This window comes from Acinonyx jubatus, chromosome B2, assembly GCF_027475565.1.
Source record: "Acinonyx jubatus isolate Ajub_Pintada_27869175 chromosome B2, VMU_Ajub_asm_v1.0, whole genome shotgun sequence".
NCBI classification, from domain to species: domain Eukaryota; kingdom Metazoa; phylum Chordata; class Mammalia; order Carnivora; family Felidae; genus Acinonyx; species Acinonyx jubatus.
In genome coordinates this window covers 132199900-132227124 of record NC_069385.1, presented here as the reverse complement: position 1 = coordinate 132227124, position 27225 = coordinate 132199900, and the positions used below count along the sequence as shown (strand labels likewise).

General features: G+C 40.4%; 1 protein-coding gene across 1 annotated transcript in view; it reads left to right on the top strand.

The window, feature by feature from the left end:
* The first annotated feature begins 8316 nt into the window (after positions 1-8316).
* The window catches only part of ELOVL2 (ELOVL fatty acid elongase 2), a 64220-nt gene continuing 45311 nt past the window's right edge, over positions 8317-27225 (top strand). Inside the window, exon 1 of the mRNA XM_027040289.2 lies at positions 8317-8535. Coding sequence (XP_026896090.1) covers positions 8533-8535 — 3 coding nt within the window. The 5' untranslated portion in view covers positions 8317-8532. The remainder of the gene's footprint in view (positions 8536-27225) is intronic.

Genomic DNA, 27225 nt, shown 5'->3' with positions numbered 1-27225 from the left:
TGGTATCTATCTTTCTCTGCCTGACTTATTTCACTTAGCATAATACCCTCCAGTTCCATCGACATTGCTACAAATGGCCAGATTTCACTCTTTCTCATTGCCAAGTAGTATTCCATTGTGTACATAAACCACATCTTCTTTAGTCATTTGTCAGTTGATGGGCATTTAGGTGCTTTCCATAATTTGGCTATGGCTGAAAGTGCTGCTAGAAACATTGGGGTTTATTTCGTCTTTCCCATGCAAATGCAACCATAGGTAATCAAAGAGCATATATGGGCAAACTTCTGGAAGTATCCTAGCTAATAAACGAAGAAGGAATGACAGAACTAGATTATCACAATTTCGCAAACCCTAATGAATGACTGGATGTAAACACTTGGCATCAACCACGGGTGCCAAAGCATCACAAAAGGAGCCACGATTGGATATCATACGCCTCCTGATGGAAACACACGCTATTATCTCTGAAGCAGTCTTGCCAAAAATTTCTAACTTGAGTCTGAATAAGCCTCCAGAGCTAGCTACGGTTATCATTTTACAAAAACACAGAGGTCAGAAGCACATGCTAAACTGTACCCTGGGGATGCTGTCAAAAAAAAAAAAATCCACACTGTGGGAAATTCTACTGTACAAACAAATTGCCAGAAAATGAAAAGAGATGGGGAGAGCGGAGATTAAAGAGACTTAAAGATACATCAACCAATTGCAATGTGAAGACAAATTTGGGAAATTTGCACATTCAGTGTCTGTAATTAATGCTACTAAGAAATTATGGTTAATGTTTAACATATCATAATGGGTTTGTGATTGTGCGTGGTTTTTAAAAGATTTCTTGTCTCCAGTGATACATACTGAAATATTTACAGACAGGGGCACCTGGGGGTCCCAGTCGGTCAAGCGTCCAACTCTTGGTTTCCTCTCAGGTCTTGATTTCATGGTTTGTGAGATTCCGTCCCTGGTCAGGCTTTGCACTGCACTGCTCCAGCATGGAGCCTGCATGGGATTTTCTCTCTCTCTCTTTCTGCCCCTCCCCCCTTCTCTCTCAAAAATAAATAAACTTAAAAAAAAAGCAATATTTACAGACAAATGATTATATCTGGGATTTGCTTGAAAATAATAGAAAAAAAAACCCCAAAATTATAGAACGGAGAGAAATAGGTAGGGGCATAGATGAAATGAGACTGGCCATGCATAAATAATTTTTAAAGATGAGTGAGGGATGCATCGACATTCATTATTATTCTGTCTCCTTTTGTAGATGCTCGAAATTTTTCATAATGAAAAAAAATCAAATCGCCATAAAGTTTACACTTCATCTCCTCTTCTGAACCATAGAAAGTGAGTTTCTCTGCCAAATTTATCAGGATTCTCAAAGATAGGGTTATTCAACACAGCATGGTGTCAGAGAAAGAATCCAACAGGCTTCAGACTGCATCCTGGCTTCCCCACTTCCCGACTGCCTATGTGACCCCGGTACACTAATTCCGTTCTTTAGACCCCAGTTTCCTCATCTACTGTTGTCAGTCATTTGGCATGGTTTATATTAGATACCCGATAGTTACCTGCAAATACCACACTTGAGCTAAAAGAATGATGAGGTCATAAGCTGAGGCTGCCTGCAATAGCTTCCGGATGAATCTTAGGATCCCTTTGGTCTGTTTCCCAGATGTTGAAGAAGTTGCTTGGGTTGTAGTAATGCATGTGGTTGACATCTGGGTCAGGTAAAAGGCTCTTCAAGCATCTGCACCTCATTTAGATTCTTCATTTCTATCCTGTCTAGAAGACCCATTCACCAATACACTGGTCAAATAAAATGTTCACTATTTGGGGATTACTATCCTGTATCCTCACTGAATACCAACTAGAACAGATATAACAACGCGCTAGCTAATTTCTAATAAAACTCTACTCCTCCAGCTATTTTTTATTCCCCTGTCATCTCAAACCATTCAACTTCTGCTTTCATTTAGGTGGAATCAATATTTTTGGGTAGAGTTTTTTGTTGGCGTATATGGTTTTAGTATTGAAAATCTTTTTTTTCAGGAAGAGAAGAGAAAGAATGTGCAGGGCAAATCAGTCTAAGATAAAGCATAGTCAGGGGAGGAGTCTAACGCATTTTATCTGTTCGTGCAAATTTTACCATTATGACATTTACATTGTTAACATCTCAATCATTTACAATAATGTAAAAATGATTTCTTATAGATCAGCTATCTTTTAAGCTTATTTATTTATTTTTAGAGAGAGAGCGAGCACAAAAACAGGGGAGAGAGGCAGAGAGAGAAAGAGAGGGAATCTCAAGCAAGTTCCACACTCAGCACAGAGCCAACTTGGGGCCTGATGCCATAGTTGTAGGACCATGAGCCAAAATCAAGAGTTGGACACTCAACCGACTGAGCCACCCAGGTTGAGCCCCTGAATGGTTGGGTTTTAATCAGCAATTTCTCTCTTTCCTCAATTGATTTCTAGGCTTCATGTTAAGTATGGGGTAGGTTTGCAACAAAAAGAGGCTGGGGGACTACTGTCTGGGGTTAATCATGGAAGGTACACCTGAGGTAGAAACAGCCACTCTATGATGTGTGTTGGAAAGGCTATTGCCTTGGGACAACTCCCCTTCCTTGTGAAATAGGCACTCTCACCTTATGCCTGTGCTACTTGACATTCATAAAAGAGCTTTTTAAAAGAATATTCAAAGGAAATAAATGCAATTTAACAGAACCAGCATATTTTAAAGACAATGGTAAAGACAAAATGTGAATGAATGCCTCAAGTAAATAAGATCAATTAAAGGAGCATAACAAAAAGACAAAAGATAAAAGGTAAGTGGCTGTACGAGTACAAAGTAATGGCTCCACTATGGTTTCCTGAACTGGGATGTCTGCAGCTGACCAGAAGACATCATCTGAGAATGTCCTTCCAGGACCAGGTTCCCTAGGGCTGAGATCCTCAACGGTAGGGCCGCAGGGCAGAGGTTAATGGCCATGGTGTCAACAAATATATGGATCTCCACCTACAAGAGTGGGTGAAGGTGATGATGGGCTTGCATCCAACTCTAACACCTGAGTCACACTTCTGGACATTCTGGCCACCTTCCTGTTCCTCAGACAAGCCCAGTTTTTCTCTCAGGGTATTTTCATTTGCTGGTTTCTCCACCTAGAGGGACTTCCTCCAGATTTACTTGTGGCTCCATAGCTGGCTTGTTCTGCCATTGAGATACTATCTGCTTAGAGAGGACTTTCCTAGCCATCTTATCTCAAGCATCCCTCCCACCAAGTCAACTCTCTACCATAGTATCATTTCTTTATGACATTTTTCTCTCTAAAATTATTTTGTTTATTGTCTTCTTCCTATAAAATACAGGCTTCATAAGAGAAAATGATCTACCTATATTGTTCAAGGTCTTATTTATTGTATCTTGCTCCTACAGGGATCGCCACATGTTTTTGTAAAGAGCCAAGTAAATATGTGAGGATTTGCAGCTTTCAGGGTCGCCTGGGTGTCTCAGCTGGGTTTGAGCATCTGTCACTGGCTCAGGTCATGATCTCACCATTTGTGAGTTTGAGCCCACATCGGGCTCTGTGCTGACAGCTCAGAGCCTGGAGCCTGCTTTGGATTCTGTGTCTCCTTCGCTCTCTGCCCCTCCCCCGCTCGTATTCTGTCTCTCTCTGTCTCAAAAATAAACATTAAAAAAACAAAAACAAAAACACCCTTCCCAACTTCCTCCTTCTTCTCCATAAAAGTAATATTCCTCTCCTGTGATGGACTTACCTGTGGTTTGGCTGTAGCTTGCGTGTCTGAAATTGCAATTCTCTGCTCTTCCCGAATAAATCCTTTTTTTTGCTGGTAAAATAACTGTTTTGTTTTTAAGGTTAACACAGGCCATGCAGTTTCTGTCACGATCACTCAACTCTGCCATTTTAGTGCAAAAGTCACCATAGACAATATGTAAATGTATGGGGAAGGCTGTGTTCTAATAAAACTTTATTTACAAACAGAGGCAGTTGGTCAAATTTGGCCCGTGGCTATAGTGTGCCGATCCCCGCTCTAGAACATTGTACTGAAGCATGGTACTCAGTCAACATGTCTAACTAAATCAACATAAAACGCTTCTTACCAGGATTGATCCGACGTAACAAATACAAAAACCCTGGAGAAAGGCGTTATATTAAGTTAAAGGCACATTATAAGTGAGTATTTTTCTTAGGATAAAATACAGTGGTGCTAAGTGTCAAAGGAGGAATGCTTCAGATGAAACCACACAAAAATATTAGACTCATGGAAAACAAAGTTTTTCCCACTTCATAATTTTGATGAGAACTAGAAGGCTAGAGCTGGAGAGGCAGTAGTTACAATGAGGACATTGAACCAGGGGGCAGATCAGGCTTTGGGACTATGACCTATTACTTGTTGGTCTTCTCTAATTTCTCTGAGATAGACTTTCTTCACCTAGCAAAATACATGTATATATATAAACACATATACATATATGTATGTATACACACATACATATATATACGCATATATATGTATATATGTATACATACACACACACACACATATATATGTGGAGTCTGATCTCTATTCCTAGGTTTAAGATTCTTAGATTATGCTAATGATCATTTCCTATAGCACTGTGTTCATGTCAGTGCCTAACGCATAATTAGGTTCCAATTCTGTTATTGCTGTGCCTTAGCTGATGCACACGCTCCATGTAGGCATGCCCTACAGCTAAAGAAACATAAGTATATTCCAGTTTTTGTGTAATCTATATAAGAGAGCAAAAATAAAAGGAAGAAAATCCTATAAAAGAATGTTGATGGCATATTAAAATATTTTTATTGATAGATAAATGAGAGGACTCTCGTGTTTCCTCTGATTAGAATATTAAGGTACCCTCCCAGTTTTGTGTTTATAGAGGTAGAACCACTTCCTTTTCTATTTAATGAGATATGGGTGGGAAAAAAAATACCCTCTTGCATATGATGATGTCTCCTTTGTTTTAGTGACAAGGAAAGCCATAAAATAGTATTTTAAGAAATAGATACGATATAGGGAACTTTTAAAAAATGTTTATTTATTTATTTAGAGCGTGAGTAGGGGAGGGGCAGGGAGAGAGTGACAGAGAATCCCAAGCAGGCTCCCTGCTCAGTGCAAAACCTGTCGCAGGGCTCAAACCCATGAATGGTGAGATCATGACCTGAGCCAAAATCAAGAGTTGGATGCTTAACCAACTGAGCGACCCAGGTGCCCCAGACATAGGTAACTTTTTAGATCTCCTTCTGGTTCTAGCTACGTTTTTAGACAACAAATGTAAAATAACAGTTATCTGGCTAAATGGTAATGGGAAGCAGCAGATAAAGTGTTAGAGTTCCTTCTGTGTTAACCTGGCGTACTTTGCAAGGTATAGACGACATCCATGGCACAATTCCTGCCAGCAAATAGCAGAGCTTAGACACTGGCTATCACACGTCTTTTTCCCTTAAAGCTGTTAGAAAAACAGACTAAAGCTTTCCCGGAGCACCTGATGGACTTGTGTTCTCAAAATGTGGTCCATGGGTCACCTGCCTGCATCAGTATCATTTGTGATGCTTTTTAAAATTTGTATTCCTGGTCTTCACCGGAGACCCGCATGGGTCCCAGGTCTCTGAAATTGATTAAAGCCTCAGGTACAATTTACACACAATAATGTCTGAGAATCACTAGGTTAAGAATTCCCATTCCAGACACCTGGGTGGCTCAGATGATTAAGTGTCTGACTCTTGATTTCAGCTCAGGTCACGATCTCACAGTTTGGGAGATCGAGCCCCACATCAGGGTCTGCACTGTCGGCGAAGAGCCTGCTTAGGATTCTCTCTTTCCCTCTCTCTCTCTCTCTGCTTCTCTCTTTCAAAAATAAATAAATAAGCTTAAAAAAAAGAATTCCCATTCTACCACATCAGATTCATGATACAGTGAAATACAGATCTGGCATTTTTACAGTTCAATACCCAAAGAATGTAGAAGCTATTTTTATGGCTTTAAAAATATAAAATAATACACGTAAAAAAAAAAGCCTGAGAAATAAAAAATACCAAAAACACTATCCCATACTACTGTTATCGGGGGCGGGAGGGAACTCTGAGTATTTGGTGAATATTTCAGTGAATTTCCTTCTAGTCCCTGGATATCATAATATGGATCATCACAAGATTCTGAAAACTAATGTTGGGGCTGTGTTTGTTTGTTCATTATTGTATCCCCAGTTCATACCACAAAGCCTGGCATAAAAGGTACTCAAATATTTATTGAATGGGCTTATTTCTGGGCTTCCTATTTTGTTCCACTGATATATGTGTCTATTTTCTTTAAGTTATTTTCTTTTGAGAGAGAGAGAGAGGGAGAGAGAGAGAGAATCCCAAGCAGGCTTTGTACTATCAGTGCAAAGCCTCATGCAGGGACTTGATGCAGGGCTCGATCTCACCAGCTGAAAGATCATGACCTGAGCCTAAATCAAGAGTTGGACACTTAACCGAGTCACCCAGGGGCCCTTGTGTTCATTTTTGTGCAAGTACCATACCGTTTTGGTTACTACACCTCTGTTGTATGTCTTGGAATTTGGGATTGTAATACCTCACGCTTCGTTCTTCTTTAAGATTGCTTTGGCTATTTGGGGGCTTTTGTGGTTCCACACAAATTTTAGCATTGTTTGTTTTAGTTCTGTGAAAAATGCTCTTGATAGCTTGGTGAGGATTGCATTCAATCTGTAGATTGCTTTGGATAATACAGACATTTTCACAATATTAATTCTTCCAATCCAGGAGCACGGATATCTTTCCATTGGCTTCTGTTGTTTTCAATTTCTTTCATCAGTTTTGTAGTTTTCAGGGTACAAGTCTTTTACCTTTCCAGGGTACAATATTCCTAAGCATTTTATTCTTTTTGGTGCAATTGTAAATGCAATTGTGTTGAATGAATTAAGAGAATGAATGAATCGAACCGGCATCAAATTGTATATTTGGGTTCAGCCCTACAGGCATTTTTTTATAAAAACATTCCAGCATTAAAAGGAATATCACTTTCTGATTTTCACAGGTGTCAGATCAATAACAAAATCAATAATTAATACTTTTGCACCAGGCATTTTTCCCGTGCCTTTTCATATTAATTCAATCCCAACAACAATATATAATGTGCCATTTTTATCCTCCATTTTATAGATCAAGAAACTGAAGCACAGAGATGTTAGGCAACTAAACCAGTATCACTCAGTATGAGGCAGGGCTGACTCCTGAGCCCACCAATGGTGAGATTTTAGAAGCCTTGGTTAATAAATACCTATCTGTTCATGGTCTAAAGTTACCCACCTCTTATAAGCACATCTGTACCTGATGTTTAACACTCCAACTACAGGAAACTCTAAATACTAGGTGATTATACGACAAGAGTTAGCTCTGACATCTTTGGTTATTCACTTTGCTGCTTTACCAAATTGCAAATACATCTGCAACACTTCAGGTATGGATGCTAGGAGTATTTGCAGGTACCTCTGTGCACATGCAGATACGGTGTTCCTGACTGTCAACAAACACATTCACCTTTGCTTGCATTTCAGTTTACAGCATCGGCCACATAAAAAAAAGCAAGCACACATTCTTAACGCTAATCACAAGTCTACCTTTCTCAGCATCGTTCACTCGGGCAACAAAAACTTTAAAAAATTAGAAGCCCAGGATCTAAGATTCCATACTTTCTATTCACAATTAAGGGTTAAACTAACCATCGGTGGCATTAGCTAAGAAGACCTTGGAATAAGACCCTCTGGAGACAGCATCGTGGGGGACAAGGAGGCTCCGGCTCAGACTGATCCACTCCAGACCTCATGCCAAACAGAACCCGACCGATAGACCTGGATCCAAAACACCCACATCCCGCAAACCTGCATGGGCTCGGGCCCTTCTCCTTTAACGCGTGCCTGAAACCGCGGAGTCCAACTAAGAGGACCAGCAGCGCCCTGGCCCTCTACAGCCCCCCTGGTCCCCGCAGCCGCCGCAGCCGCCGGGGGGCGGGGCGGGGGGTGGGCAGCGGCCAGAGGCAGGCTGCGGGTCAGCGCCAAGTCTCTGCGAACGTTGGGCCATCCCACGAGGCGGGCGCCGGCTGGGCCTGCAAATCGCCGCCCGCCCGGCAGGGGGCGCCGCGGCGGCGAGGGCGGCGCCGGGCGCCCGGGAGGGGGCGCGCGAGGCCGCCCGGGTCTCCGTCTCGCTTGCCCCCGCCCCGCTCCCGCCGCCCTCCTCGCGCCTCGGCGCGCGAGGCCCCGGCGAGGGGAGGGGCGGGGAGCGGCGGGCGCCCGAAACGGCCCTGGGGCTCGGAGCGCCGCGCGGGAGCAGCGCGAGCCCGAGGGGGCGGGGAGGCGGGCGGGCGTGCGCGCGCCGGGCGTGGGTGTGGGCGTGGGTAAGTAGAGCGGGCGCGGCGGCAGCGCGGGGCAGAGGGACGCCGGCTACCCTGGACAGCGCGTCGCCGCCCGCCGGGGTCGCCGCGCCGCAGCCGCCGCGGATCATGGTGAGTGGGCGCCGCGCGCCGCCGGAGCCCTTCCCCTTTCTCTCCTCGACCAACGCACTGGGCGGGAAGGGGCCGGGCGGGCGGCGGCGCGGGAGCTGCGGGTTCGACCGCTGGAACCCGTCGCGCCCGGCGGGCCTGGGGAGGGGGCGGTGAACGTTTGGGTTGGGGGCGCGCGGGCCGGGTCGAGGCCGCGGTCTCGGGATCTTTGTCCGGGGCCGCGGTCCCGCCCCGGCACCTCGAGGCGCCCGCTCGCGTCCAGCCCCCTGTTGCAAGCACGCGGCCGGCCGGGCGCCGGGGATGCCCGACGAAACCGCCCCCCGCTCCCGCGGCGGCCATTCCCGCTCGTCCCCCGGACCCTGCTTTCCCCCGGCCTTCGACCCCTGGAGTGGGGGACGGCCTTTCCCTCGCGCGGTGCCGACCCTGCCTCGGGAAATTCTGGGGTTTTGTCTCTAACGGTTGAATCCGTGCCTCCTCTCCTCCCTGCACCGTGCCTGCAATCCCGGGGGTGTGTCTGCGTGCTTGCCCCGGCCTCCCTGGGGTTGCATCGCGGAGTCGGGGAGGTTTCCTTTTGTAAACGGGGATGGGGGGGGGTGGTGGGGTGGCGGGGTGGCGGGGGGTCCTGGTGTGTCCTTTCCGACAACTACTCTCGTTCCCGGTTTCCCAGGCCAGTACTTGACTCTGAATTCTTAACGCTTTCTGCTGGCCATTAAGCTCTGTTCCTGGACAGAGAGGGGTGCGTGTGACCGTGTGTGTCCCCGTGCCTCCGTATCCCGTGAACTGCCTGAGAGTTTTGGCAGAAGAACCTGTTTCTGGGACTACAAAAAGAGAAAGTGATGTGGTTTCCATATGGTTTCTTCTCCACTACCGGGCATGTTAAAATATGCTAATCTCCTTTCTTTTCCCCACTTCAGCTGACACTGATCAGTCCTAGATTTTTCTCTCTCTATCCTCTCAGGCGCATACCATCTACTATTTATTATACGTGAAGCCTTCTCTGGCCACCCTGTCTAAAATTTCGGTCTTTCCTACCCCAGCCATCACAGTTCATATTACCCTTTTAGCTTCATTTTTTTTTCTTTTCGTCATGTATTATTTAACACACTCTTTTGTTTACCTTGTTTACTGAACGTGTTCCCCACTAGAATGTGTCAGCGCAGAGATTTTTGTCCTTTTGTTCACTGCTGTATTTCTAGTACCTAAACGGTGCCTGGCCCATAGTGTGTGATCGGTACATGGAAGAGGAAATTAACCCAATAAAACAGTATGCTAATGATGATGTACAAAAGGGAAGCGGCAAGGCAGTTATAAGGATTATCCAGTTGACGCTTGTAATGATGAGAATCTCAAGGGAAGTTTGAGAGGAGGGATACTCTTGGAAAGGAGGGACTCAGCGTGGTGACCCTCAATGATGAAAATATAGCTGGCCTTCTCAATACCTGGGTCTATCACTTCATGCTCTTAACACCTTTGCACGGGGAAGGACAAAGAATTTTTAGTGCTAGCAGGCTCTCTCCTTGGGGGCCTGAGCCTTTGTTACAAATTATTATGAATTGTAATGAGTAAGGACACAAGTCCAAGGATATCGCCTTAATTGGATGGAAGAGTCATGGGAATTAATCTAAAAGAACCGAAATAAAGGGCTATCTGTTACAAACACTACCCTATACTACTGTGATACTACCTTTATAGGAAAGTGTTTTTCAGAAACTTTGGGTTTTCAGAGGAGATCTTTTTATATATGTGTCCACGTACAAGTCCTCACACTTCAAAAAAAAAATGATGCTGTGAGTGGGAAGGTTTCGGGGGGGGGGGTTAAATTCAAAAATAAACTAGTAGGTCCCTTCAGAAGGATACTGTTTTGGATCTAAGTCCAACATGAACAGCCTATCACGAGGTCTGCTAATTAATCTTATTCCAAAGCAAATATTTTTCCTTCAAATTCCTTTTGTTTTCCCATTTCTATAATGTAAATGGATAGCAATCCTTTGTTTTAAGCCTGGATACATGTGTTTTTATAATCTGAGCCAAACTGCGTAGTAAAATTTACATGGGCAAGTTCCTGAAAATGATGTGATTCTTATAGCCATCACTGTTCAAGTTTAGCGGTTCTATAATTGCTGTCTTGGCCAGATAGGTAGTAAAAAGTAAAGATGTAAAGGAAGGAATAAGTTTGTCTTTGAAATTAAATCCAACCACCAAACATACATGAAAGACCCCTCATTCTTTTGATCCCAATTTATATTTCTAGGAGATTTTATGCAATGATTCCAGTCAAAAAATCAAGCCATTTTTTTTTCTTTCTATTCCTCAAAGGATGGCATTTTCAAGGCGTAGAAATTATCCTGTTGGGTAAGCTAAATTTTTGTTCCTTCAACAAACGGTTGAAATTTAATCCAGCTCCCTTAAAAAAACATTTTTTTTTAAATTGTATAACTCATCCCTTCAAAACATTGTAATCACCGTTGGGGAGGGTCAGATACTCCACAGGGTGTTTAAAATATAAGTGGCTCCATATCCTGTATTTAGTTATATTCAGAAAACAGGGCCCTTCTGTTGAGGGTCGTGCCCAGTATCATCTCCCTTGGACAATGTACTATCTAACTTGACAGTTTTGGATTTTTAGGAGTAGATGTTGATAAGAGGCAAGAGTTACTTGCAGCTAATCTCTTACTGCAGCTAAACGGTGAAAATATGCCAACATGAGTAGCTCGGCAAAATTCTGAAGTTAAAAATTTTTACACATTTGTATTTTTCCTTTATCGAATTGGGACATCACTGGTATGTTGCTGACTCCTGACAATGGACCATTCTAATAAATTGTTAGTTTCAACATGACCATTTAAAATCTAACAATTTAAGAGTTGCAAAGTATAAATTGTTCTGGAATTCGTGTGGCAATTTAGACCTTGAGATCTGGGGTCAGCCAAGGATTTGAACTCCCAACACCAAGATTTCACTGTGTGACCTTAGGCAGATTCGCTTCTTTAGAACTTAGTGTTTTTTCTTTTGTTTTGTTTTTGTTTTTTTGTAAAAAAAAAAAAAAAAAGAATGATATCATTTCATAAGGTTGTTGGGAGGAACAAATGAGATAACACATTAAATGTGGCTAGTGTAGTTCTTCGAGTGTTCAGAAAATATTATCTTTTATAATGACATGCGTTCTTTCTCCCCTATCTGACTGTTTCTGGTTGAAAGACCTCAGAATAATGTCTGTGATTCACCTCAGGGTTCTTGTCCCTGTACGTGATTCTGAAACGTATCTAGTATTGCTCTATATCAGCACTGTCCAGGAGAAATATGCAAGCTGCATATGCAATTTTAAATTTTCTCGTAGTCACACTAAAAAGTAAAACTGTGAAATTAATTTTAGTAATATATTTTATTTATGGGGTGCCTGGATGTCTCAGTTGGTTAAGCGTCTTACTTCAGCTCAAGTCATAATTTCACGGTTCATGAGTTTGAGCCCTGCATCAGAGACTCTGCTGTCAGCACAGAGCCTGCTTTGGACCCTCTGTCTCTCTCTCTCTCTCTCTCTCTCTCTGCCCCTTCCCCACTGGTTCTCTCTCTCTCAGAATAAATGAGTGAACTTAAAAAATATATATTTTGTTAACCTAATTCATGCAAATATTATTTCAACATGTAATCATGTAAAAAAAATTGGATACTTTACATTCTTTTTTTTTTTTTTTCCCCACATGGAATCTTCAAAATCTAGTTGTGTGTTTTATGCCGACAGCACGTTCAGTTCAGGTTAGCCACAATTTCAAGTGCTGGTTTGCTGCATGTGGTTAGAAGCTACTGTGCAGACAAAACAGCCCCAAATGATACTCATCTTCCAAATTTCCCTCTTAACCTGCCGGACCCTCCCCGCTCCTGAGAATCGCACTGCCACCTTAAACCTCGTGTAGCTAAAAGTCAGCTACTCGCCTTTCACCCTGTCCTCTCTGTTCCCTTCGGCTGTTAGTAATTCCACCAGCTCTCAAGTCTACTGTGTCTGAAATCTGATTCTCACTCTCCTTCTTCTATTGTTTCGTGTAGAATCTCACATTTTTACTTGAAAATGTCTTTATGTCTCCTCTCTTCTCCAACCCCCTATCCACTAGTCTTGCCTTTTTTTTTTTTTTTTTTAACAGGCTTCCTCCTTTATGGTCCCTTAGTTTTTAACCTTTTTCCTTGAGGTCCATTATTTCAAGGCCAGAGGCCTCATTTTCAGTTAGTAGCTTAAAGGTAGGGGGGGCTCTAGGGACTCCCGGGTGGCTCAGTCGGTTAAGCGTCCGACTTTGGCTCAGGTCATGATCTCGCGGTCCGTGGGTTCGAGCCCTGTGTCGGGCTCTGTGCTGACAGCTCGGAGCCTGCTTCAGATTCTATGTCTCCGTCTCTCTCTGCCCCTCCCCCACTTATGCTCTGTCTCTCCCCATCTCTCAAACATGAATAAACATTAAAATAAAATAAAAGGTGGGGGGCTCTAGCCCTAATATATTTCCAAGGCTTCCCTCTTGCCTTCCTGTGCTGTGCTCCCATTCCTTGTGCCTCCTTCCTGCCTCTGGAGAGAGGTAAGTTCTCTACTGCCCAGGACCGCCCAGGCGCTGGGCTTCACATTCTTCCATTCTCTCATGGGCTGTTCTGTGCGTTAAGTTACACTTTCTATTTTATACCTTATTCCTGGGTTTTGCACCATTATCAAATATCCAAAGATGCATAATTCCTTTACCTGAAAATCTGTTATTGAAATGACCCACCTACAGAAAGATGCACAGATAAAGGAAGGAGAAAAATCAACCATGGGAAGGGACAGTGAAATTATTCTTTGAGCTTTAGCTACCTTTCAAGAAATATCAGTGGACCCGATGAATGATAATAATAGCAACAACAACCACAGCAGTGGTGACACCTTACATTTATTCGGGGCTTTGCAGGAAACAACACTTTCTTCGAGCCTGGTGAACAAAGGCACAAGACAGAAGAAGGGCACTGGACCGAGAGTCAAGAAACCTGGTTTCTTTCTAGTCCTGGCTTTGTTATTGACTAGCTCTGTTCCCTTAATCGCACCACTCTGAGACATTGTTCACTCACCTGCAAAATGGGGTATTCTTTTTTCCACGAGATCGTTTTGGCAGAATCAGTGGAGCCTCTACACTGGCTCTTCCCGCTGGCTGGCTGGCTGGATCTTTGTGCCAGAGAGCTGTGTGGCTGTCTTCTGAATACTTTCTTCTTCTTTTTTTTTTAATATAATTTTTTTTTCCTTAACTGTTGAGAGAAAACAGGTCTTAGGATCAAAATAGTCTTCGGAAACAGTAGAGAAGTTTTCTCTCTCTCTCTCGCTCTTTTTTTTTTTTTTTTTTTTTTTGAAGTATAGCTGAGACACAAGGCTATATTAATTTCAGGTGTACGATGTGGTGATTCAACAAACCTGTACGTTATGCTGTGCTCACCATAAGCATAGCTACCATCTGTCATCATGCAACAGTAGCACACTCTCATTGACCATATATATTCAGCATGCTGTACCTTTCATCCCTGTGGCTTATTTATTCCATAATTGGAGGCCTGTGTCTCCCACTCACTTTTACCCATTTTGCCCATCCCCTATGCCCCATCCCTCTGGCTATCGCCAGTTGTCTGTATTTATGGGTCAGTTTCTGCTTTTCTTTGTTCATTTGCTTTGTGGTTTTTTTTTTTTATTCCACATACACATGAAATCATGTGGTATTTGTATTTCTCTGTCACACTTATTTCACTTAGCATAACATTCTAGGTCCTACAGTGTTGTCACAAATGACAAAATCTCATTGGTTTTTTTTTTTATGACTGAGTAATATTCTGTTGTGTATTTATACACATTATCTTCTTTATCTGCATATCTACTGCTGGACACTTGAGTTGCTCCCATATTTTGACTATTATAAATAACGTAGTTAAAAAAAAAAAAGGCGCATATATCTTTTCGAATTAGTGTTTTCGTTTCCTTTGGATATGTACCCAGTAGTGAAGTTAGTGGATCATATGGTAGTTCTATTTTTTATTGTTTGAGGAACCTCCATACTGTTTTCCACAATGGCTACACCAGCTTGCATTCCCAACAGCAGTGCGAGAGGGTTCCTCTTCCTCCACTTGCTTTCCAACACTTGTTATTTCTTGTCTCTTTGATCCTAGCCATTCTGGCAGTCGTAAGATGATAGCTCATTGTGGTCTCGATTTGATTAGTGATGTTGAGCATATTTTCATGTGTCCTGGCCAGCTGTCTGTCTTCTTTGGAAAAATTTCTTTTCAGGTAGGTCCTCTGCCCATTTTCTAATTGGATTCTTTGGGGGGGGGGGGTTGGTTCTTGGTGTTGAATTTTATGTTATTTATGTATCATTTGCAAATATCTTCTATTCAGCAGGTTGCCTTTTTGTTGTGTTGATAGTTTCCTTCACTGTGCCAGAAGCTTTTTATTTATGTAGTGTTTTTTTGCCTTTGTTTCCCTTGCCTGAGGAGACAGATCTAGAAGAATATTGCTAAGGCCGATGTCAAAGAAATTACTGCCTATATTTTCTTTTAGGAATTTGATGGTTTGGGGTCTCCCATTCAGGTCTCTAATCCATTTTGAGTTTCTTTTTGTGTATGGTGTGAGAAAGTGGTCCGGCCTCATTCTTTTGCATGTAGCTGTTCAGTTTTCCTAGCACCATTAATTGAAAAGATGGTCTTTCCCCACTGTATATTCTTGCCTCTTTTGTCATAGGCTCATTAACCAACATAAGCATGAGTTCATTTCTGGGGTTTCTGTTCTGTTCCATTGGTCTGTGTCTATTTTTGTGCCAGTACCATACTCTTTTGATTCCTGTAGCTTTCTAGTATATTTTGAAATTGGATTGTGATACCTCCAGCTTTGTTCTTTCTCGAGATTGCTTTGGCTGTTGAAGGTCTTCTGTGGTTCCATAGCAACTTTAGGATTATTTGTTCTGAGATGTGTGAAAATGCTGTTGTATTTCATTTTCAAGGTTGGTTGCATTGAATCTGTAGATTACTTTGGGTAGTATGGACATTTTCACAATATTATTCCTCCAGTCCATGAGAATGGTATATCTTTTCATTTGTTTGTGGTGTCTTCAATTTCTTTTATCAGTGTTTTATACTTTACAGAGCATAGGTCTTTCACTTCCTTGGTAAAGTTTATTCCTAAGTATTCTTTTTGGTGCAGTTACAAATGGAATTGTTTTCACAGTTTCTCTTTCTGCTTTGTTATTAGGATATAGAAATGCAACAGATTTCTGCATGTTAATTTTATGTCTTGCAATCTTACAGAATTCACTTATTCTAATTGTGTTGTGGTGAAGTATTCAGGGTTATCTATAGATAGTATCCTGTCATCTACAACTGGTTTTCCTTCTTCCTTACCAATTTGGATACCATTTATTTTGGTTCGTTTTGTGGTTGCTGTGGCTGTGACTTCCAGTATTATGTTGAAGAAAAGTGGTGAGAGTGGACATTCTTGTCTTAATCCTGATCTTAGAGGAAAAGCTTTCTGTTTTTCCACCAATGAGTATGATATTAGCTCTGGTTTGTCATATATGGCCTTTATGATGTTAAGGTATATTCCCTCTAAGCACACTTTGTCGAACATTTTTATCACAACTGGATGTTAAATTTTGTCAGATGCTATTTTGCATCTATCGACATGATCATATGATTATTATCCTTAGTTTTGTTAATGTGGTATATCCTGTTGACTGATTTGCAGATGTTGACCATCCTTGCTCCCTGTAATAAATCCCACTTGATCATGGTGATCCTTTTAACGTGATGTTGGAATTGGTTTGCTAATATTTTATTGGGGATTTTTGCATCTATGTTCATTAGGTATATTGGCCTATAGTTTTCTTTCTTTCTTTTTTTCTTTTTTCTTTTTCTTTTTTTTTTTTTTTTTTGGTAGTGTGTGGTTTTGGTATCACAGTAATGCTGACCTCATAGAACGTATTTGGAAGCTTCCTTCCTCTTCTGTTTTTGGAATAGTTTGAGAACTGATGATACCTCTTCTTTAAATGTATGGTAGAATTCACTTGTGAATCCCTCTGGTCCTAGACTTTTGTTTACTGGAAGTTTTTTGATTACTGATTGAATTTTGTTACTAGTAATTGGTCTGTTCAGATTTTCCATTTCTCCCTGACTCACTTTTGGAAGACTGTACATTTCTAAGAATTTACCCATTTCTTCTAGGTTGTCCAGTTTGTTGGCGTGTAATTTTTCATAGTAATCTTTCATAATCTTCTGCATTTCTGTGGTGCTGGCTGTTACATCTCTTTCATTTCTGATGTTATTTATTTGGGTCCTCCCTTTGTTTCTTGATGAGTTTGGCTAAAGGATTATCAATTTTGTTTATCTTTTTAAAGACCCAATTTTTGGTTTCATTGATCCTTTCTTTCCCCCTCTTCTGCCACCCCTCTTGTTATATTGATCCCTTTATCATTATATAATGCCAGTCTTTGTTAACATCTCTGTTTTAAAGTCTGTTTTGTCTGATATACATATTGCTAGTTTGGCTTTTTTTTTCCTTCCTTTGCATGAAATATCTTTTCCTATCCCTTCACTTTCAATCTGTATGTGTCTTTAGATCTGAAGTGGGCAGCATATATGAATCATTTTTTTTTTCAATCATCCCACATCTTTTTTTTTTTTAATGTTTATTTTTGCTAGAGAGAGAGAGAGAGAGAGCAAGTGAGTGGGGAGAGGCAGAGAGAGAGGGAGACACAGAATCCAAAGGAGGTTCCAGACTCTGAGCTGTCAGCACAGAGCCTGATGCAGGGCTCGAACTCATGGACTGTGAGATCATGACCTGAGCCAAAATAGGACACATAACTGACTGAGCCACCCAGCCCCCCCCCCCCCCACCATCCTACATCTTTTGATTAGAGCATTTAGACCATTTACATTTAAAATAATTATTGATAGGGGCGCTTGGGTGGCTCAGTCGGTGAAGGGTCCGACTTCAGCTCAGGTCATGACCTCGAGGTCTGGGGGTTTGAGCGCTGCATTGGGCTCTGTGCTGACGGCTCAGAGCCTAGAGCCTGCTTCAGATTCTGTCTCCCTCTCTCTGCTCCTCTCCTGCTCGCACTCTGTCTCTCTCACTCTCTCTCAAAAATAAGTAAACATTAAAAAAAAATAAAAATAAAGTAATTATTGATAGATATATACTTCCTCCCATTTGTTAATTGTTATCTGGGATTTTTTTTCTTTTATAGTTCTCTGTTCTTTTCTTTCTTTTCTTTTTTTTTTTTCCTGTCTCTTTCCTTGTGCTTGAGGACTTGTGTTAGTGTTATGTTTGGCTCTTTCTCTCTTTTTTTAAACGTTTTTATTATAGGTTTTTGGTTTGTGCTTTTCATGAGGTTCATAATAACATTTTAAATATATGGCAGTCTATATTAAGTTGATGGTCACTTAAATTCACACACATTATGAGGAAACTATTTTTACTCCTGCATCACGTTTTACGTATGTGTTGTCATATTTTACATCTTTCTATTTTATGAGTTCCTTTAACTAATTTTTAATATATAATTGACTTTGCTGCTTTTGTTCTGTTATATGCATAGTAGCTCTATAAGTGATTGTTTATTTTCTTTACTGTGTGTTTGCCTTTCCTCATGAAATTTTGTCTTTTCATAATTTTCTAATTTTGAAAAGTTCCTAATTTTCTTAATTATGACTGTTTCTTCTTCACTTAATGAAGTCCCTGTAACATTTCCTGTAAGGCCAGTTTAGCGGTGATGACTCCTTTAACTTTTGTTTGTTTGGGAAACTGTCTGTCGTTCCTTCTATTCTGGATGATAATCTTGATGCCGGGTAGAGCATCAAGCATTTTCCTTTTAAGCACCTTAAATATATCATTCCACTCCCTTCTGGCCTGCAAAGCTTCTGCTGAAAAATCAGCTGACAGCCTCCTGAGATTTACCATGAACATATGTAATTAGTTTCTCCTTTCTTGCTGCTTTCAAAATTCTCTCTTTGTAATCTTTAACATTTTAGTTATTATGTACCATGGCGTGGGCCTCCTTTGTTCATCTTCTTTGAAACTTTTTGTGCTTCTTGAACCTAGAAGTCTGTTTCTTTCACTAGGTTAGTGAAGTGTTCAGCTATTACTGCTTTAAATATGATTTCTTCCACTTTCTCTCTTTTCCTTCTGGGACACATATAATGAAAATGTTCCTTTCCTTGGTGTTGTCCAAGAAATCCTTTAACCTATCCTCCTTTTATTATTCTTTTTGATTTTTGCTGTTCAGCTTGGGTGCTTTCTTTCCGTTACCCTGTCTTCCAGATTGCTGATCTGTTCTTCTGCATCCTCTAATCTATTGTTGATTCCCTTTAGTGTATTTTTCATTTCAGTTATTGCTTAATAACCTTCTTAATTAGACCTACCCTAACCACTCTATTTAAAACTAAAACCTGCCCTGCCATATTCACACCTGCCTGATCCCCTTACGCTGCTGTATTTTTTCATAGTACTTACAATCTAATGACTACTCATTTATATAGCACTTTGTACATCTTACTAGTTTACTTATGATGTGAGATGATTTTTGTCCCTTCATGTCCCCCTTTGTTTACAAGCTTCATGAAGGCAGATTTTTGTTTGCCTTGCTCAGTAAAGCATCTCAAGCATCTAGGCTAATGCCTGACCTATAGTAAATGCTAAACAGTTGTTTGCTGATAAAGTGAAGGCCGGTTGTGCTGGTTCCCAGTGCAGTGCTCTTTTCTCATCAGTCTGCTTTGCAAACATACCCACAGTACAGTTCTTTTAAAGACTAGTATCTCTTAATGCATTCACAATTTTTTATCACATTTTAGCTTAGGCATGTTTCAGTAATGTAGCTGTTTTATCCATGCACATATGTTTGTGTAACCTTTCAGTGAATAAGGCATCTGTATTCCTACAACTATATTTATACTTCACAATCATTGTATTTGTGGAAGGGGTCAGGTTATGTCCTTTTTAAGTAATGAAATGTATAATTTTATTATAAATACTTATTGAAATTAAAATGTGTATCCATTTCTATAGTTACATTTGCTTGTTATAATTTGTCGATGAGGCTAGATTATGTTGTTATCTTTACATAATGAAATCTAGAACAGTGTTAAATTCTTACCGAAATTTTAAAAAAATGAATATCCTAATAGTAGTATAAACAAACCTATGATTTGTGAATTTACTGAGTAATTATTTACATATATGTTGTCTTTTCTGGCTTTAGTCGCTTAAATACACTATAAGCATGGTAATATTATTTTATATTTATTAATCAGTTAATGTGTGTATAATTGCATTAAAAAACATTTATCTTTTTTGAAGTCTTATAAACAACTTTTGAGAGAGGCAAGTCCTGTATCAGTATACCTACTTTATAGGTGAGGAAATTGAGTTTCAAAAAAAGATAAGTGATTTATTCAAAGTCACATACTAGAGGTAGCAAAACCATGTATAAACCTTCTGATTCCAAAAGTATAACCTATTGTATTCCATATAGATTTATCCATGAGCCAGTGTAAATGTACTTTTCTCATATAAATCTGATGAAAGCAATAGTACTTTTTACCATTATCATAGGTGACAATAGGAAAATCAGAATGACTTCCCTATGTAGTTTCTTCCCCATTAATTATAAGAATAGATGGATGGATAGATAGATAGGTAAATATATGTTTGTATTTATGTACATAATATTTGTATTTACATATTACATATGTGTGTACTTACATATATACACACATATATACACAAATATGTAAAACCTAAAGATCCATTTCAAATATGTGGAAAGCGGAGCCAGCAAGGGAAAGTGTTTTTGTAAATGGAAGTGATTATGGACAACGTATGTACATATACATACTCTACAAGTGTAATCTTTTAGTATAATAAATAGGACACTCATATAGTAGACAATTAAGTAATAAATATTCAACTAAATAAAGTGGTTGCTGTTTTTAAATAGAATGACTTCAGTCTTAAGACATTGATCAGAGAGACGAGTGGTAGCTTTGCACATAAGTTTTGTTTCATAATGACAGTTTATCATTTGAGTTGACTTGCAATACTTAAAGACTTAAGTTACTGATTTTTCCATATTGCTGAGCAGAATTTGGTTAATAGAATCTTTGAGTTTAACAGCTTTTAAGGCCACTTGGGGACCCTGAGTCTTTTAGTAGGGTCCAAGGTTTATTGACTGTTAAGTTACACTGAAGTTAGATAGAGTTAGTTAGAGTCAGATTAAAAATTAACTCAACCCTTTAAAGAAGAAAACGGAAGTTGTCCATAATGCGAAAATAAAATTAGGTCATTTTCATTTTTCCGGAAAAAGTTCTGATCAGCTTATTTTCTTTGCCTATGAGAGGTCTGTGCAGTATTCCCCAAGACATGGCAGGACAAAGAAGGAGCCTATACTTTGACCTTTTCTGCTCTCATTCCAGGGGCTTTCCTTAAATTTTTACAGGGAAGATTCATTCTCTTGGAGTCAGCAGCTTCCTTGATTTGGGGAATTGCATATTTTGTGACTGTTTTAATGTCAGCGGTGCAGTTATGCTTAAGGAGGGTGCGCTGGGCTGTCAGAAAATACTCGGTTCCACTTCTAGGACATCCCAGTCAAGATTGTCCTTAGAGGCCAATTCACATCCCTTTCTCCATGGGCTAGGGAATTGTTACCTCTTTGAATGTTTCAGGGTAAGCATTCTCCCCTTCCCCTTGGTCTTTTCTGTACTCAGACTCCTAAAAAGAATGGCATGAGCTGCAACTTTTTTTGAGATTTAACTGCCTGAAGTCTGTTTCAAGCTCACCAGTGCAAAGCAGCCATACTAGTTAAAAAAGAATAAAAATAGTCTCAGCCTACATCAGGGCTAGCTTCTTTATTGAGCCAAGAATGTGATCAGGACCAGGAGGTGGTTGGTAATTGAGGACCAAAATCATCGGGATTGATAAGGCTGAAGCCAAGGTTTTGTCTGTGACACCAGAGAACTCAGATGAGTCAATTCAGTGAGAGGAGAAAAAATTAAACCAGTTGTCTGGGAAGTGACATGGGTAGATGGGGGCCAGAACTTGGGAATTTAGACAGGTGTTTAAATGCACATTCCCATACTGGATGAAGCCATACCCACTGAATCAGAATCTCTGAGCGAGGGGCTTTGGAATCTGCATTCCAGGAATCAAGTCCACGTAAATCTGGAATCTGGTATTCTAGGGGATCAGAGGAATGAACTAACAAACATATTTAGCATATGTTTCATGAAGGGATTGGGATCGACACTGGATCTTGACTAGGTTAGATTTTGATATATAAGAAAAAGGGTGAATGTAGAATCAAGCGGAACATTCCATTTAGGGGAGATGACTGGGTAAGGATCCACAGAGCAATAACAGATATATTTGAGAAATGCTCTACTGTGAGCAATTTACAGACAGGGCCTTATATCCTCGCAGAGCCTAGCTTACATTAGATGCTCAATAAATGTCTTGAATCGTGAAGGCTGTGGACCAACAGGATTATGAGATGGGTCAAGTCAGATTTTTGAGGAGTCTTGAATCTAAGAAGGTCCTTCTAGATTTTGTAAATGAAGTGTTTGGAGTGGAGAGTCAAATGATGAAAGCGTCATTTAGGAAGATTAACCTGATTTCCATAATACCTGGGCTGGGAGAGCCTGGATAAGGAGGTCATAAAGGGGTCGAACTAATATGTCAGTATTCCCTTGTTTTCACGTTGTCAGCATTTGAAAAACTTCTTTCTTGAACCATACACTCGTGGGTTCAATTCTCTACTCCAATTACCTCATCTATAAAATGTGTATAATGACACATGGTGGAGATTGGGTCACATGAGATAACCTACATACAAAGTTCCTCATAATATGCAAGCTAAGCTAGCTGATAGTGAATGCTCAAAACTGGGGCTGTTACCCACAGAAACTTAACCAGATTCATCTTTACAATCCTAACTTTTTTTTTCTCTGCGCCTGGAATAGAGATTTTGTTGTTGTTATTGTTAAACTAGATTACATTTACGTACATTTTTAAAATCTTCATATTCCTGTGGCAGTGGATTTTAGTTTAACGTTCAGGACTTTTTCTGGAGAGAATGAAAGAGTAATAAAAATTTCATTCTCTGATATTTAGTTCCTTTTCTCTTCCGGCTGCATGGGGCCTGTTAATTAGCGAAAAATGAAAAACCAAGCTCCTTGCTAGTTTCAAAACCGTTTTTCCTGCTGAATAGTTCTTACCTATAGGTGCACTCATGTTATGGAACGGAATGTAGTTTGAAAATTGTTGCATGGATTTGAATCATAACTTGAGAAAATCCTGGGAGCTGCACATAATCAGATTAAACTTTAGCTGTTTGCCCAGCTGCCTACATCAAATTGCCTATGTCTTGAGCTTCTTAATGGTGCTTAATCTAATGCCTTCATCCTTAAAAATTTACCCTATAAGAAAACATATCTTCCGCTCTCTGCCTTTCCCACTGGATTGTCATTATTTCAGTTACTAAAACCTTATGTAGAGTGGATAATAATCTAAATCCATACAAATTGGATTTGTAGACCGTATTGGAAATAATGAGGAAAGAGAATGCATGTTTGTTTCCCTACTTTTTTCTTCCCACCTTTCCCCTGTCAGTTTAGAAGTAGTGAAAATTGATTATAAACTTAAGTGTATGGGTAAAAACGAAATAAGTGGACAATATAGGACTTTCTGCCCGATCTAGGAGGAGACAGTGTTAGAAGAGACTAAGATGAGGTGGGTGGGAAGAGCCATCAGACATGCTGAGGGCCGCGAATAGGCCAGCCTGGCTGGTGTGAAGTTGTTGCATCGAGGACTGGTCCCAGCAAGGCTGGAGGACTGCTTTGGACCAAACAGAATGAAGTCTCTGGGTTTCTGGTCAAAGTCCCTGATGCCCTCCAACATAAAATTCTTTCCTATCTGGGAGACTTCTAGTGTCTTGCATGGCTTGACTCCCTATCAGTTCATTTTCAAATAAAATTGAATGATTACACTTTCAATTTTTGAGCACCTTCAGAGGAACTTCTGGCAGCATCCCAGATGGTGATCATCATAATAGCACATGCTTGGAGAGCACTTTTTCAAGGTACAGAACTCTTTCACTGTTGAGACAGGCACGAATTAAAGAAGGGATATTTCATGTGTGTGTGTGTGTGTGTGTGTGTGTGTGTGTGTGTGTGTGGTCACTCCCTTTAGGTTATCCAAGTATGATGGCAGTGGGAGATAATAAGGTATGCCCCTGAATTGGGATTTGAAAACGCAGGACACTGAATGAATGATTGTCTATTTAGCTTCTTCTTTTTTTATTTTTTTTTAACATTTATTTATTTTTGAGACAGAGGGAAACAGAGCATGAATGGGGGAGGGTCAGAGAGAGAGGGAGACACAGAATCTGAAACAGGCTCCAGGCTCTGAGCTGTCAGCAGAGCCCGACGCGGGGCTTGAACTCACAGACCGTGAGATCATGACCTGAGCCGAAGTCGGTCGCCCAACCGACTGAGCCACCCAGGCGCCCCTATTTAGCTTCTTCTTAGTGTCCAGCCTATCATAGATGTCTTTGCAATCCTCTGAAACTAGGGTTACTCTTCTCATTTTATAGAGAGCAAAGATACTGCTTGGAGACAGTGCCACTGAGTGTCAGAATCAAGACTAGAACCCTTGTGAACTCTCATTCTTTGCAACGGACCACACTGGGTGCCAGGCTACCTCTTCGAACCATAGCTTTAAGTGACACCCGCCCCCCCACCAGCCCCAGACACCCGTGTGAGTGAGTGGCAGGAAGGCAGAGCATTCCTGTAAACAGTGGTGGATCATGATTTACTACCTCTCTGAAGTTAGGCACCTTGCTTTACCTCTTTAAACCCCACTTTACTCATCTGTCAAGGGAGATAAAATGCCTATCTTGCAGAGTAGTTGAGAGAATTAAGTGAGATAGTAGGATGTAATATTAATATGCCCAGTAAATACAACAGTTGGTACCCACTAAGCACTTTCTAACAATTTTCATTTATTATTGTCACCAGTAGTTTCTGTAATGAAGAAATCAATCAGCCTGTAATGAAGAAATTGCAGGCTGTTTCTGAAATTAGGAACTCCTAGATGTATTGTTTTAAGAAAAAAATACCCTAAAAAAGCAAGCTTCATAGCAACTGTAGATAACTCATGAGGGAGAATTTAATCCTTTTTTTCATAAACCAATGAATAAGAAAAGAAAGGAAGAGAAAAAGCCTATGACCATTATTATAACTTGGAGGCAGTTTAGTCTTCTGAGGGAGATACTTTGGACTGAAGTCCTCTGACAGTCAGCCCATTTGTCTATACCTGCTTCTCACTGACGATAAAATCTCTTTACAAAAAGTGGCCAGACAAAGCATAAGAGACTCTTAAAAACTGAGAACAAACTGAGGGTGGATGGGGGGTGGGAGGGAGGGGAGGGTGGGTGATGGGTATTGAGAAGGGCACCTGTTGGGATGAGCGCTGGGTGTTGTATGGAAACCAGTTTGACAATAAATTTCATGTTAAAAAACAAAAACAAAAAAAACGAAAAACAGAAAGTGGCCAGACTGAGGAGTCAGTAAATAGTTCAGTCAAGTAGTAGCTTATCAGGGCAGCCACGACACGGACCTGTTTTAATCTATCATGGAGTTAAAATACTACATCCAAATCTAAAGCAAAACCAAATCCTCAAAGCAACCAAAGCAATTTATACATTGCTATAAAGAAACTCACAGCCCTCATTTGGTGGATGGAAGAGAAGAGAAATCCAAGTGTCTGTAGATTCTCCCCACCCCTCAAAAAAAGTCCAAATTAGGTCCATTTGGAGGAATGGTATCAGAGGGGAAGTTTTTATCTAGTTACAAGCAAAAGGAAATGGTTATTTCCATAGAAATATGGCTTTCAGAGTAAGAGGTAATAGTTCTGTCACATTCTGGAAATGTTCACTTCTGAGGGCTCACTTTTTTAAGACGTTGACCAACTAGAATAAATCCAGAAAGGAATGCCGAAGAGTGTAAGGGTCTAGAGCTCTTGTGCTATATATGGACATATGTCTACTACCTAACGCATTCAACTGATGCTTGTGGCTGGAAGGAGGAAGGGAAGGTCAGAGGACACAGTAGGGAGGAGGGAGGGGAGGGAGGGAGGGTGGGAGCAGGTGGGTTTACAGAGGCTGGTTAGCCGGGAAAGCTGAAGCATGGTGTGAAATGCCTGTCGTCAATGTCTGAAGGGCTCTCAGGTGAAAAAGAATACTAGCTGTGTGTGATGTCAGAGGAAAGAAGCAGGATTGATGGGTAACACTTGAATACAGAAAGATTTTTTAGCTCAAAATAAGAGTTTCCCCAAAACAAAAAACATTTTAAAAACTGAATGTGCTACCTTGCAAAGTAGTGAGAAGTCTTTCTCTGGAGTTTTTCCAGTACGATGGGTGAATTTCTATTGGAATTATTGTAGAAAGCAGTTATTTCCAGCTTTGGGTGGAAAGTTGAGTTAGGGGTCTGTGATTCTCTGATATTATGAGAGCCAGTACGCTGCCCCTTGATTCATCTGAGGTTTAAAACATCAATCTGTGTTTCTCCTTTCTATGTGGCTATTCATAACAAAAATTCTGGACTATGCAGGGCTAATTTTTATGACTTTGTAGTGCTTTGTGATGGGAAAGGAACCTCAATATGTTAATTTTTACTCTAATATTTTAAAAGTTATTTTTCACAAAACACAGAAATGTTAAGTTTGCGAAATGGAGATGTAATCGCATGAAAAATTCCAAATATTTTTGAATGTTGTTCTACCTAAAGATATTACATCTCCATGTAAGGAAAGACAGTTCCTCTTTAGAGGGATAGTTACTCTGTTAGATATAGTATTAATACTCCATATAGCTTTGTTAAAATTCATATGAAGAAACCAGGCTACAGTTTATAAACTGGCAGTAAATTTTGATATGTTGTCCAAAGCTAGAGGCGATTTTGTATGAGTTAGGAGTGTGGCTAAAGATAAAAATTTCATATCATTAATCCACTGATCATGTTAGAATTACACATGGATAAAGGTGTACTTATTTTACTGATTCTAAAGTACAGTAGGACATCTTAAGGCATATCAGTGTTTCACGAACACTTGTCATAAGATCTTTGTTTCTAAGCAAATGGCACTTAACAGCAGCTAATTCAGTCATCTTAAGAAGGGAGGGTGTTTTTTTCCCCTGTATTATGTAAATGAGGTTCAAGATGACAGAACTTGTTGGTGCCAGAGTTAAGACAAGAACCTGGGTTTCTTAATTCACATTCTTAATTCACATTCTGCTTCATTATGACAGTTACTGACATTATAATGAAGCAATTATGTTTTCTAAGTGGCTGAATGTATGGGCATTCTCTTTAAGAGATCCCATGGAATTGGGAAAGCTCATTTTTGATAAATAGGGTTTTTAATTAACGTATGTATATATATACATACATATACATTTGTACATATACATACATATATATATACGTGTGTATATATATATATGTATATATACACACATAACATTGAGTTTATCCTCCATTCTGACATCCTGCTAAGTGCATGCAAGCTTGTCCTTACAGGTTTGACACGAATGTGTTTTATTCTCAAAGACGCAAGCCAAAGTGACCATTGTTGTCATGGAGTTAAATAGCCCTCTTTGTGAATACATT